General features: G+C 40.9%; 1 protein-coding gene and 1 non-coding gene across 3 annotated transcripts; both read right to left on the reverse strand.

The window, feature by feature from the left end:
• Positions 1 to 3433: 3433 nt before the first annotated feature.
• TRNAL-CAG (transfer RNA leucine (anticodon CAG)) lies at positions 3434 to 3514 on the reverse strand. Its single transcript has one exon. It is a non-coding gene; the product is annotated as a tRNA-Leu (tRNA).
• A 1485-nt stretch (positions 3515 to 4999) lies between these two features.
• Positions 5000 to 11977, reverse strand: LOC133904900 (uncharacterized). 2 transcript variants are annotated; one of them, XM_062346543.1, is made up of 9 exons: positions 11652 to 11977; positions 9715 to 10566; positions 8435 to 9201; positions 8019 to 8298; positions 7713 to 7934; positions 6686 to 6859; positions 6387 to 6575; positions 6135 to 6248; positions 5000 to 5561 (listed from the first exon to the last, which is right to left on the reverse strand). In XM_062346543.1, the coding sequence occupies exons 2-9, from the start codon at positions 10411 to 10413 to the stop codon at positions 5274 to 5276; spliced, it is 2733 nt and encodes a 910-aa protein (XP_062202527.1). In that variant the 5' UTR covers positions 10414 to 10566; positions 11652 to 11977; the 3' UTR covers positions 5000 to 5273. The 2 variants fall into 2 exon arrangements, with proteins under 2 accessions (XP_062202527.1, XP_062202526.1); XM_062346542.1 differs by having other exon boundaries at positions 5001 to 5573; positions 11652 to 11976.
• Between the last annotated feature and the right edge of the window lie 1513 nt (positions 11978 to 13490).

The raw sequence follows: 13490 nt of genomic DNA on the forward strand, positions 1-13490 counted from the left end.
TGATGAGGAATAAATAATAAATAATTATATATATATATATATATATATATATTAATATAAATATGGTATATCTCTAGATTGGGTACCTACCGCACATGTGTCCTTAACCTGATATTGTAGGTTTCACAACCACCATGAGGTAAATAAGGCATGTGCTGATATTCTAGGTAGTTCATCATATTCTACATGGAAATCAACCCCAGATTAGGAAGGATACTTCTAGATATTCGGAGGTCATACAATCCGAAAAGGTTACACTCGGAGTTTATGAGTATGTTACATATCCTCTGCCCCAACTATATCTATAAGAAGGGGGAGGGGATACCTAAAGGCTATATCGAGGCAGATCGGATCCCAGACAAAGATAATCAAATTCCAAGTAAGGAGCCGGATAAGCCATACCGAACAAGCCTAGTCGGATAGGATCAAAAACAACCCATTAAGATCTACAGCAGAGTCATACTATGCCGAGATTCATCCGACAAGAGTTTTAGGATTTAGAACATGAGAGAACTCGCCGAGTTCCTTAGGATTAGATTTAGACACATCACCATTGTAATTGTTTTTTTCTGAGGTCAATCAAGACGAAATAGGACATAGGGATAGTATGCTAAGGGATGCTTGAACCTATATAAAATCTTATGTCCTTTTCTTTGATACACACAGTTGACATACTGGTATCCCTACTTTAAATAAGTATTTACATAATCGACTTTATCAATCGGCTATAAGGGCATTCTCTTAGAAAGATCATGAGAAGATACGGGAGCATACCATTAATGTTCTGTTTTGGCGAGGTTGTTTTGGCAGCCTAATATCAGTTGAGATTTCAGGTGAAGTCTAACCGCACAATGCTGTGAATTCAAGACATGGCCCATTCATCAGCAGTGGAAAGACGAATCTTGTTATCCTAGGTGTAAGTTCAACTTGTATGAGACTTATGCTAAAAGACTGGTATATTAATAGCACAACAGCATAGTGATCATTTTCCTTCTTTTTCTCGCTTTGGCATTGGTGAGGGATTGTTGGAATGTGGCTCATATGAGGCATATTCATGAGAATGCAAAGCAAGAGATACATGGGTGTTTAGTCCCACCTTGCTAACGCAAAGGGATGTACACTAACATAAATATAGGAGCTCTCTCCCTTTATTGAAATAGAGAAACAATGGAAGAAAGAGTGGGCTTTGGCTATACAAACACACATGCATGCGTGCGTGTATTCAAATATTTTTGTGTGTAAAATCACGTGACTTGCAATGCGCGACCATGGCGTGGCGTAGTTCTAAGTCAGTGTAGTCTTTTTGCCACCCATATATTTCTCTCCCTCTCAATTTGACACGGTTAATGCCATAATCTTGTGGTTAATTGGTTAGTTATGGAATAGCTGCCAATTAGTTGGCGTAATTAGAGGGGAAACGGCTCCGGGAGGGAGGCTGCTTTCATATAATGTCTTGGAGACGTCCAGGTGCAATCACCCATGTGAAAAACACCTACATCCTTCTATCTTCCTCTTGTTGGTGACCTAAGTTATTGTGTTGTGCTACGGGATTGCGCCAGCCTTTCTCCTCAGGATGCACTGGAGCAAAGGGTGAGTAGTATCTGAGCAGCGTAACTGCGTGATCGCTCCTATGCTGTTAGTCTATGATCTGCGTTGCTTCCTCTTTGATCTACATGGCCATGAATCGTCACTTCATTGAATTCCTTTCGCCACTGAACCAACTATGTGAGTTTATGTTCATGATGTTCTTTATGTTTCTGTCGGCTGCTAGGTTTATTGTTTACAAAATATGCCTCCTGTTAGACTGGTATATTGTGCATATTTTTTAACAGTTAACCCAAGTTTTGTCTGCTCGTGAGAAGACTGAAGAGGAACTTTCTCAACTGCTCGGCCAGGGTCACCAGGTGGCAAATAGCATTCGCACCTTGAGAACTTGGAAAGCTCAACTGCCATCAGCTCGAAGCACACTTTCGCAGACTGATCTGCTTAGACTTCGGGCGTTGAGGCTTAAGGGGAAACCATGCAAAGCTCCGGTGTCCCACTATTCTATAGCAACCTTAACCTCCTGGATGGATGAAAGTTAAAGACAGATGGATGCTCGAGGGGTCAGCCAGGACCATCGTCATGCGTAGGAATCTCTCAAAACTGCGGAAGTTTTGTACAAGGATGCTTTGCACTTTCGTTGGGCTCCTGGCCGGGCGATTTGGCGGCCTGAAAAACGGCCAGCACAGCTGCTAGAATCTTGCGTCTAGGGCTGTTCATAATTATGCCGAACCCAAACAACCGCCCTGAAAAACCGAGCCGTAGCGGTCAACTCGGTTTAATCGGTGTTTGGTACGGTAGGCAGAAATAGTGGATTTTGCTGAATTGGTTGTTTCGGGATTGACCAACTGCAAACCAATTCTACCGATGAAACCGAACTAGCGGCAGCGTTCATGGCTCGGAAGAAAAGAAGCAACTGAAAGACTGAGCACAGCAGTAACTCCCGCGTTTTCCCACTGAGATCAGTTCACAACTCATCATTAATTTACTCTTCAATGAAAAGCAAAGCAAGGCAAGGGGGCATGTTTGTAGATCTGCTTTTGAAAGAGTCTAGGGACAAGGCCACTTCAAACCACCATGCACTGGGAAGTAATGTGTTTAAATGGTGTCTTGAGCATTGTTTTTCTTACGTGTAGCACAAAACCACCAATAATATGTGCTTACATTGAACGTGCCCTAAGTGTGGAGCATTTTTAAGGAAGAATAGCACGGCCGGTTATCTGGAACACCACTCTTAATCTTGTCAGAGGACAAGGCAAGCCTTTTATCGTCGCAAGGAGGACCTACGTCTATGTGTACTTCCGGGTACAAGAACAAATCTCGTAAGTTCGACTTAGGCCGTCAACGTATAGGTTGTCTTACAATTATACGCCACTTATTCAATAAAATTGGTACATCTTGAATTGATAGCCATCGCCAATACTGTGCATGCATGGATCCATCTTGAAAATTGGTAACCTTACTGATGTCACCCTATGAAGGTTTGTTGTTCAGCTATACTGTAAGCATTGAGGAACTTTACATGTAAGATTTGTAAACTACTGGTTTAGCCCGAATTTATCAATATTATTTAAGGTGGTAGGTTAATCACATTTATCAATTTGGGGAACATTTCGTAGCTGGTCTAGAGGGGCCTCCTCTGTATTTCAATTATAAAATAAAATTGAAAACCTTTGACCGGTAACGTCGACCCTCCTTCTAAGGATTGCTTACACCATCAATTGTAAACAAGAACTGTGATAGTTTCAAGCTATAGTTTCTAATTGCAGGTAGTGAGCGCGTTCTAAGCAAGTTTTTGCATACAAATACAAATTACAATGATCTACCATCACAAAAAAATTGATCTAATATGTAAAAGAAAATCGCAGAAATTCATATTCGCAAAAAGTGTTGTCAAGAATGGGATTCGAACCCATGCCCTTTCGGACCAGTACCTGAAACTGGCGCCTTAGACCAACTCGGCCATCTTGACGTTTTGCTTTAGGGATAAAACAAGGCTACTTAACCATTCAGTTGGTACACTAGAGCTGGCGTAGTTCATCAGATGTGCATCACAAATATGGAGAGAACAGCCTCGTTTGCTATCCGCATGTATCATCGGAAACTATGCAAGTTTGCTACTGCAGAGAGCTATGCCAAAGATTAGATAATGCACGCCACATTTAGCATCACAAAGACCGGTCGGCGCAAATGACCAATTGGGACTTGCTTTGCTTCATGTAGTTTGGCCTCTGACGATCCAGCCAAACTACAGGGTTCGAATTTGCTACCTCGTGATCAGTATAGCGACCTGCCAAAGATGGGTGTTAGGATCGTAGGACCTTGTTCATGTCGATTATAAAGGACAAAACCATGCTCATATCTCAGAGATATTTCTAGGCGCTTATTTAACACATGAGATGAGATTTTGAGCTAAATATTTTTTTCACTGTGAGGATGTCACCTCATTTCTTTCAAAATAACAAGTCTCTCTACTGATTAGATAAATTTGGGCGATTTATGGAGTAAATGTGGTCATGGTAATTATAGTGCGTTTACCATGACCATTGTGCCATCAAGAATTGGGAAATGTGGTTATATCGCTAACTCATTTTGGTGCGTCCTAGCACTCGGGTGCTCTTGCGTAACATTGACAAACTTTGATCTACCATGCCAAAAGATTACATAAATAATAATTCGGAACACAAATTCATTTTTTTGTTTATTAAATGCTCATGTGCCTTTACCATAGCTTGTGATCGACACGCTGTATATTGTGAAACCTAGTTAGTTCACAAAACACTACACATTCACAATATACAGCCCTAGTTTGCTACTGGAAAAACACCGGCCAGCCAGATCTACAAGGTTTTTCACATTTACAATGTCATTTCTCGTAATTGCATTTTGCTACAAACTACAATCTAGTTTCTCAAAGTATGTATATCTTGTACCATGATTTCACTTTGCCATACAAAAAAATAGAGGGCAAAAAAATCAAAAAGAGGGCTACTAGGGGGATATATAGGGCCCTGATTGCTCAGGAAACCCACCAACCCTATTCCTGGGAGGGGCACCCACGCAAGGCATCGGTGCTTGTATTATCAAGGCCAAAGCACCGGAAGAACAAGCCTTCCACATAGAATAATGAGCACCTGCAAGTCGACCCCCACATGGAGGGGAGCGCAGTGAGGTTTAGGGTTACAGCCGCACGAGGTGCGTTTGTTACGTGGGCGCCCCTCCCGTAGGCCACACTTCACCCCCGGCCGGTGGCTCCTGGCTTCACCGATCCGGAATATAAACCAGTCACCGTCACTGTAGGGTAGCGGTATGGGACTATCGGTGCTCACTGTCCCACTGCGGTGGAGATCCGGGCTGGAGGGTTTGATCCCAAGCCCATCCAATGCTTGCAGTTGGAAACTGGGCTCCAGGTTACCCAGGCTCAGTTTGTTCACCTTATAAGTACATCTGCACCATTTGATGGATCCATTGAACGGTTGAGATCACACAAAATTCTCATTTTTTTTCTTTCTGAACGACAAATAGTTCACATCTGAGAGAATATACAACAGTTTTGCAATCAGGCAAACCGAATTTATTAAAAACTCAAGCATTGTAGTTTCTTCCCCCTCTGGTCTTGCTTGTGACAACATACGAAAACTGAAATCTTGCACATGAGCTGGAATCATATGGGAAATGGAAAGCTTACACATATTTACAGGAGAAAAACATGGTGAGGCGAGGACGGGTTGCTACTGGTCATCCAGCTTCCACACCTCGTGGAGGAGCCTGTACCTTGCGATGTTCGAGTTGTTGATCCGCTTCAGCTTCGCAAGCGGGTTCGACGACGTGTTGGAGATGAAGGTCAGTGGAGAGCTTAGTTCATCGAGCTCGTCGTCGCTCGTGTTGGACTTGCGGAGGATGGCTGATCCACTCTTCCTTGGATCGCCGATGACGCTTAGTATTGCTCCAGATGCAGGTGAATTGTACAAGATGCGCGATGCACTGCATGGGATCGATCGTATGCCCTTGTTGTTGCCCTGCAGGTGGTCCTAATAACAGGAAATACTGGTGACTGTTTCCGATAGTTTCTGTAAACTGCACAACAAAGCCTAAATTTGCTCAAATTGCAGATTGCTACGCACAGTTTCCAATGTTTGTTATTACAAACTGTTGTTTCCTTCTTGTGGAACTAGCAATCTAGTCCTAATGAACCTATACCTCAAAACTACACCGTTCTAGACAAAATAGATTGTGATGAGTACAAGTTTAAAAATGTCAAATGTCAGAACTGCATCCACCTCGAATTTTCATATTGAACATCACTGAACAACTGCTTTTGTGTTTCAGTCGTCCTGACATATCAAAATTGCAGGCGTGTTACGCAAATGCAATAAGTAATTATACAATGTACAATTTTTGAAGTTACCAGATCTGTGCAACATAGATTCCCTCTTAGTAACCGCCTAGTTTGTAACCTTTTAATGGTTTCATATGCCTTAACCACAGAATCGACTTGATGTCTAATGATTTGTGACATTATGTGGAATCAAGCAAATTACGCTCTTAACCTTTGAAGTATGTTCAATGCATCAAAAGTTAAATAAACTAACCTCCAATTCTAGTGCTTGAAGTAAAGAATCTTGAATTGGATCTGGGCAAAATTCATCCGGTACAAAGAGATCAAGGATGTTCTTGATGATTGATGAACTAAAGGTAGGACAAAGCTGTGAAAATATGAGTTGATAGTATTAGAATTTTTTTTTATAAAAAGACTTCAAATTGACAAGAAAAAAAAATAGTTCATATCAGTAATGTGCCATTAAAATAATGGGCACTGTTTTGAACAAGATAGGAGTACATGCCTCTTTCCTAGCACTGGTATCCATGAGCACATCCTTGGGGAGCATTAGGAGATCACTCAATGCATTCAGGAGATAGAATGGCTTGCGGGATTCAGCAAAGCCAGTTTCACCATCCACATTCTCAACTTCTGGATAGTCATCCATATCCATACCAAACATGTCAGAAAGACATCTAGACCAGCTGCCAATCTAGAAGAAAGATACAGGTCAATCTTGATAACAAGTGAAATTAAGAGGAAAAAGATCCATTGGTGTAAGTTGTGTGACCTCACAAAAAGCATAGTTGTAATTTAACTTACAGCATTTTTCAGTTGGACCCCAGCACCGAAGCTGAATTTCCCAGATGGGATCGGAAGAACCTTAGGATCAGTTATTGGGTCAGACATGGGGTCTGTAGGAATTTCATCATCTGATTCGCGCAAAATAGCATTGAACATTGCTACATCCAATCTAGCGACGCATTGCTCCATCACCTATTTAAGGGAGATACTGATGGGAATTAGTGCAAGTCAAGAATTTTATACATAGTCCATACATATTGTTCTCAGTGCCTCAAGCTTGAGATTTTTTTAATTTAACCCTTTTTATTCTAATATTTTAATATTAACCCCTGCCAGACTATATTTCTAGGAACTAACCCCTTTGGTCACGTCAGTCGTGGCGTGAAAAATGACTACGGTGACACCACACATTCAAAAAGTTCCTTCTTGTCACCACCTTGGGTGGCGTGACAGGAAATGTGCCACGTCATGTTTTTTCTCTACCGTGACAATGTTGCCTTGTCGTGCCACCCATAGTGGTGTGACCAAAATGGTTAGTTCCTGAAAATATAGTCTGACAGTGACAGGGGTTAGGATTAAAATATTAGAATAAATAGGGCCAAAAAAAACTCAAGCTTGAATCAAGATGCAGTTGCATTGAGCAAATAAAAAAACTGCAGAAATAAGGAGCAAGAAGAAATTTTAACGGTCAAAATATGTCTTATCCAACGTTTCATAATGCTTATAGTAAGTCAAATTGAACTTAAAAAAAGAAGTGTATTTAATGGCATGGTGCCGAGCTACCATTTGCTCCAACTAAAAAAATTATCATGGAAAAAGTCAGTAATAGCTTCAATAGACCTCTTTGTCAAAAAATAAAAACCTTCAATAGACCTTCCAGTGTGAAATCTAACTGAAAACCTATTTCAAGAAATATCTAACCAAGAAAAAAAAACAAAGGTATCTTTTCATGCAACAAATATCAAACATGTAACGAAATATTTCTATATCTACTTTCTGAAAATAGGAGGATTCTCAAGATATTTATCAACCATATTAAGCTCACCAATTTGGCCAACATAGGCAGACATCCACACTCATGTCCAGCTTCCCTTACTGGGCAAAGCCTTTCTGACGCTTCCTTGAAAGCCTTCTTCCATATGTCCATCGATATGGTTGCTTGTTGCTGGTTGCCCACAACAGTAATCCTTCCGTAGCTTTTCTTTGCATTCGAACTAGTTTTCAAGTCACTGGTTGTATGGGCAGATTGCATATGTGGTGTGAATGTCTGCATATTAAAATTTGTATGGCACTAAGGTTAACAGATTCCTACAAAGAAAGGTACATACAACAAAGGGTAAAGGAAACACACCTGCCACCAAAGGGTTTCAACAATTCGTGAAAATATCCATGATTCAATCTTCTTTAGTGCAGCTATAAATGTATCGACATCTTCCCAGTTATCAAACTCAGGGGCAAGTAATTTTCCTTTCTTCCTATTAAGTGACTCCCACATTGATGCAGAATTTTTCCTGTATGTTGCTTTGGAACTATAATCAGCAGAACTGATGCCATTTGTAGAGCCTGATTGCTTAGAAGTTTCAGTAACAATTGCTCGCAGTACCACACAGTTTGACAACCAGAAACTCAACCTGTTTAGAGAAAAAAAAAAAAAAAAAACTATGTCAGCCTTCAACTGCTGTTAGGTAAAATTACAACCTAGATTATGGTAAAAGACAGAATTCCTTACAATACTAAGGTCTAAATATAAGAGGAAATCTCATGCACCTTGCAATGTCATATCCGCAAGCTTTTGCAACCAAAACTAGCCCAGAGGTAGCACTCCTTGCTGCACTTCCCATCTTGTCTCTCGAACAGTTTTTTAGTGCATGAACAAAATGCCTGGAGAGCCTTCGTGCTGGTGTATGGACCTTGTTTGCTGAGCTACCATGTTCTGCAATTACCGAATAAAGGCCTATCTCAGCGGCGGCGGCTTCTCGTAGCTCAGCTTCAAGCAATTCAACCTTAAGTTCTAGTTCTCGAACTTTGCTGTCATTTCGATTATTTGAAATGCGTATTGGCTCCTGGACTTGCAATCTATTATCAGCACTGACCTTATTCTCATGAGCAATCGCAATATCCTGGGAATCAACATCCTTCACTTCCTCCTTTTGGGGATCAACTTTCTTATTTATGACGCTTCCATTAACATCAGGAACTCTCATACTGAACCTCATATTCTTTGCTCTATCAGTAGTTAAAGTGCTATAAGTTCTCTCCCCAAAGTGTCTTTGGTTGGATTCGGTCATACCATATGCAAATGACATTTTACGACCGCTTCTGAACGCATTGTGTGGTGGAATAGATGGAGTTTGTTCTCTTGGCAAATCTGATAATAGAGACAGACTCCCTGGATGGCCATTTGTCTTTTGGACTTGAATTGGATACTTTTCAACTTCTTCACTCCTCATTTTCGTACTGTATGATGTCACTTCACGATGGGAATCCAATGATGAGCTGGTGCCTTCATTACCAACCATCCTAATATCCTTTCCCTAGCAAGGTCAAAGTACATTCAGATGATGGAAATGAGAAGACAACATCAAGAACATATATATGTGTTGAGATGGGATAAAACAAACACGAGAAATGAATTACACCATTACTATTTTTATTGAAGCTAGTAGGCATGAAATTCTTGTTTTATCAACAGATAACATGTTGTCTACTCAACAATGTAAGTAAGAAAACATGGGTAACAAAAGGAAAATGAAGAAATGAAGTATGAACTGTCCTATTAACCATACCAACTGCTATAGTTTGCCTTGAGAGGAACAATGTGGAAACTTAAAGAGTGAATACAGTATACATTAGTGCCATTCTGGTAATAAGATCGAAATATGATTGTAGTAACAACTCCCGATGCTCTGCCTAATGTACTAGTACATTAGATATTTTTTTTGAAAAAAAAGGTTTATTCACTACAGATACGTAAAGCAAGCTTTTCAAGATCAAAAGTAAGATGAACAGACACAAGGATGCATTACACATCTAAGAAGTCCTTTTACCTTGAGAGATTCCTGAGATCTATCACTACCTGTAAGAGAATTCCCACCCGAGCGGTATGGGTATGGAGCTTCCTCATCATCATCAGTAAAGGAAGCAAACTCAGTATCCTCAGTGTAATCCTCACTCATTGTTGCTGAAATCAATTCCTTTGAATCTTTATCAACTGATGCCTCTTTTGATAATGCGTCTCTTGAGGAAACACTCGAGTTATCCCCATCCAAAGGCTGGATTCGGAGGTAAATCATGGGTTGGGCATTGTTTTTGAAGCTCCTCTTGGAGTTGAGAGGCACAGGAACACTGGTGTCCTCATGAAACATCGCATGCTCCGCTAGGTCCAGTATTGCAGTTCCCAAATGCTGGCCCTTCAGCTTATCCCTCCTTGGTTCATACAAATTCAACTCAAACAGGTTCTTCTGCCACTTACCACTCTTGGATGACCCATCTTTCTGGAAAACAGCCTGTATGCTTATGAACTCATTGAATTCAATCTTCCCCGCTGCAGAACCAGACCCAATTGAAGGTGCAACAGTGCTTGTCTTCCCTGAATTGCACTCGCCATTTTCCCAAAAGAGAACCACAGAGCGCAAAGACTTCAGGGATTCAGAAGGGGGCCATGGGCTGATTTCTTGGATGAGGATATTGAAATCTACATGGAAGGCAGAATCCTTCTTCGTCTTGGTTCGGAGGCCTAGCACCATTGCTGCAACACTGGATACAGACTGAACTTATGGCTAGCTCTTCACAGTTTATGTACCAGATGGAGATCAAACCTCCCTCTTTCTCTCTCTGTGATTCACTCTGAATTATCCAACAAATCAGACGATGATATGAAGTACATTGGAAGCAAAGTCCTGCATTCAGTATGGCACTGATTACGTTACTAACTAAAGGAGAAAAGCAGCTAGCATAACACTGGATTAAGATCATGTGCACTGAGTCCTACAAGATTCTATCTAATGGAAGTAAATAGAAGTCCAACTGAAAGGAGACAAGCACCTATCGACATTAAAAGCTATCACAAAAAAGCAAATTTATTGCAATGATGGGGAAAGAGTGAAGAATTAGGTCAACAGATCCATAAATAAATACAATACATGATATCAAATTGGCGCCACAAAAGATAAAGATTGAGCCGTAAGTGATAAAGCACATTTTTTTCTAAAACTTTGTGAAACAGCACAAGCTGATCAGAAGGGGCTGCACAATGTATAAACCATCCTTAGCAATGCATTTTTCAGCAGGAAAAGCAAGCTGATGTCAATATTAAAAAAGAATTCCTACTAAAACTGGCACACCATCTTCCAAAATTAATCGATATATGAATTAAAATAATGAAAGGGCATGAAGAGATCTGAGAAAAGAGATGACTTTGACCAGACTGTACCAATGCAGCATCCAAAACATGGCCAGCACCGCCCTCAATATTAGAGGAAAAAAAAGAGAGAGGTGACTTGGTTTAATTCAAGTCTAGCCGGTCTGGAAGAACAGCCCCAAAAGAGTGTGCCATCAAAGAAACCAAAACGATGGAGAGGAAATGGGGGCTTCGATTCGGGGGAAGAAAAAGGCAAGCACCAAATGCAGTAGCAAAAATCAAAAGAAGGGGAGGGATGGGGAGGGAGAGGATTTGGTACAGAACCCAAACCAGTTCATCGCATAAGTTCAATAGAGGCAAGCACAGAACCCTGCATCCAGGAAACCAAATGAGGCAAGCACCAATCAAATAGAGGCCCAATGCGGAGAGAAGAAAAGAAGCCATAAATCAATTCAACAATCCAGAGGGGAAGAGGAAGTGACCTCGGCCGAACCAAAGTAAACGCGTCAAGCGAAACTGCAGCTACCTGAATCTAGCAGGGCCAGAGACAATCTAGACGAATGCAACGAACTGGGAAAGATTGATGGAAAGAAAGAGAAAGAAAGCATTGGAGAGGATGCTCACTTTGGGAATGATTGGGTTGGCGAGTGCGTTGGTGCCTTCGTGGACGCGCAGTCGCGGTTGTCGGTGGGTGGGGAGAACAAGACGCTGGATACAAGAAGCCGGCCTTCCTCCTCGGGGAGAAGAGCGAAGGAGATCGTGACCCGAAGCAAAAGGAAGTAAACTATTACAGGGGAAAGAATCTGAGCAGATTTTTAATCTGGGCTGAGAGCTTATGGGATGGGAGTAAGATTTGGCAGTTGATTTTTCTTTGGAGCAGCAGTGTAGTGTGGTGTGGCAGCAGTGCTCAGTATTACTTATGAGAAAGGTCTCCAATTTTCGTTTTCAGCAGTACGTGGCACTATTTTTACGACAAAGTTGCTCTTGTAGTGCTTTTTAGGACGCATCAGTAGACATCATTTAAATTTTATTTATCGAGGTTGCAACATTGTGCTATTCAGCTTTATACTGTAATTTTGTAATAGTACTTGGTTACATATATCATATAATGCACAAAAATGACCCAACTTCGGAGCCACATCGAGCAGCCCTACCTACATCGGTCCTGTCCGGGCTCTAAAGCAATGCAGTACACACGTAATGCCTTGATGTCTAATTACTTTCAGGTTGGACCATTAGAGGTAGCTATTCCTTGTCTAGTTTCTCTCCATCATCATGTCAATCATTGATTTCTATGATGTATATTGTGCTAATTTTGCGCCAACCTTTAGGCTAGGTATTAGAGCGGAAGACATTGGGATTATTTCTTTTAGCAGGGAGAGATAGGAATTTGGGGGAAGAATAGGCATGGGGAGGAAGAAGATGGAACACATGATAGATAAGAGAAATAGGTAATATTCGGTGGCATAGGAGTTATCTCAACTTTTTATGTGATTGTTGGGATCAAGCCAGAATGGCTCATGTGCTGTGTCACTTTTTTTTCTTTATCATTAACATCCAACTACTTATATAGTTTTGTAATTTTAAGCTATATAGTTGTAATTTTAAGTGATTAAGAGAGAAAAAAGCTTCAAGCAATTGAAAGTCCGCGCTGGTTTTTTAAATATATTTTCTCAGTACTGGATGGTGTTGAATTTTTATTTGCGTTTCCAACTTCTCGAGGTCATCAGGCATATGCTTGGTGACGATATAGGAATCTGAAAACAAGGTTAACCGATGCGATGACCACTTGACCGGAAATAAAGAGTGAGGTGAGATAATACTATTTGTTGGTCATAGGCCTGGTCACTCTTCATTCCCGGATCAGGCATATGCCTGGTGATCATGTGCTTTGCGTGAAGTTCCTTGACATGAACAGTCGCTTTGCGTGAACTTATCAACATTATTTTTAATGTCTCACGGAACATATTTTATTTATTTTCTAAAGTCTTAGATTACCGTGAGATTTCATATGCTACCACTACAGAACAGCACATCACTACCGACTCCAAAACTCTTTTCACTGCCGGTTTTAGAGTCGACAGTGGGTAACAGGCAGTGATACTCAGGGACTATTACTGCCGGCTCGGAGGACCGACGGTAAAAGAGTTATCACTGCCGGCTGAAACCACCAGTCAATAGTGGTACCTTGGAAATCACTACCGGCTGAAACCCTCGGCTAGTGGTTACAGCTGGCAATGTTTTGCCTCTTCTCCCTCCCTATGCCCCTCTCTCTGTCCTCTCTATCTCCTCGATCTCTTCATCTTTCTTCCTCTCAATACATGCATACAATTAGATATATATTTAATATAAATTAATAATAAAGATATCTTCATTAGTACACAGTAATTTATGTCATATTCGAGTGAACATATATTACAAGTCATAAGTATCGATAAACACACACATATATATAATAGTTTT

Source organism: Phragmites australis, chromosome 22 (assembly GCF_958298935.1).
Source record: "Phragmites australis chromosome 22, lpPhrAust1.1, whole genome shotgun sequence".
Classification (NCBI taxonomy): Eukaryota; Viridiplantae; Streptophyta; class Magnoliopsida; order Poales; family Poaceae; genus Phragmites; species Phragmites australis.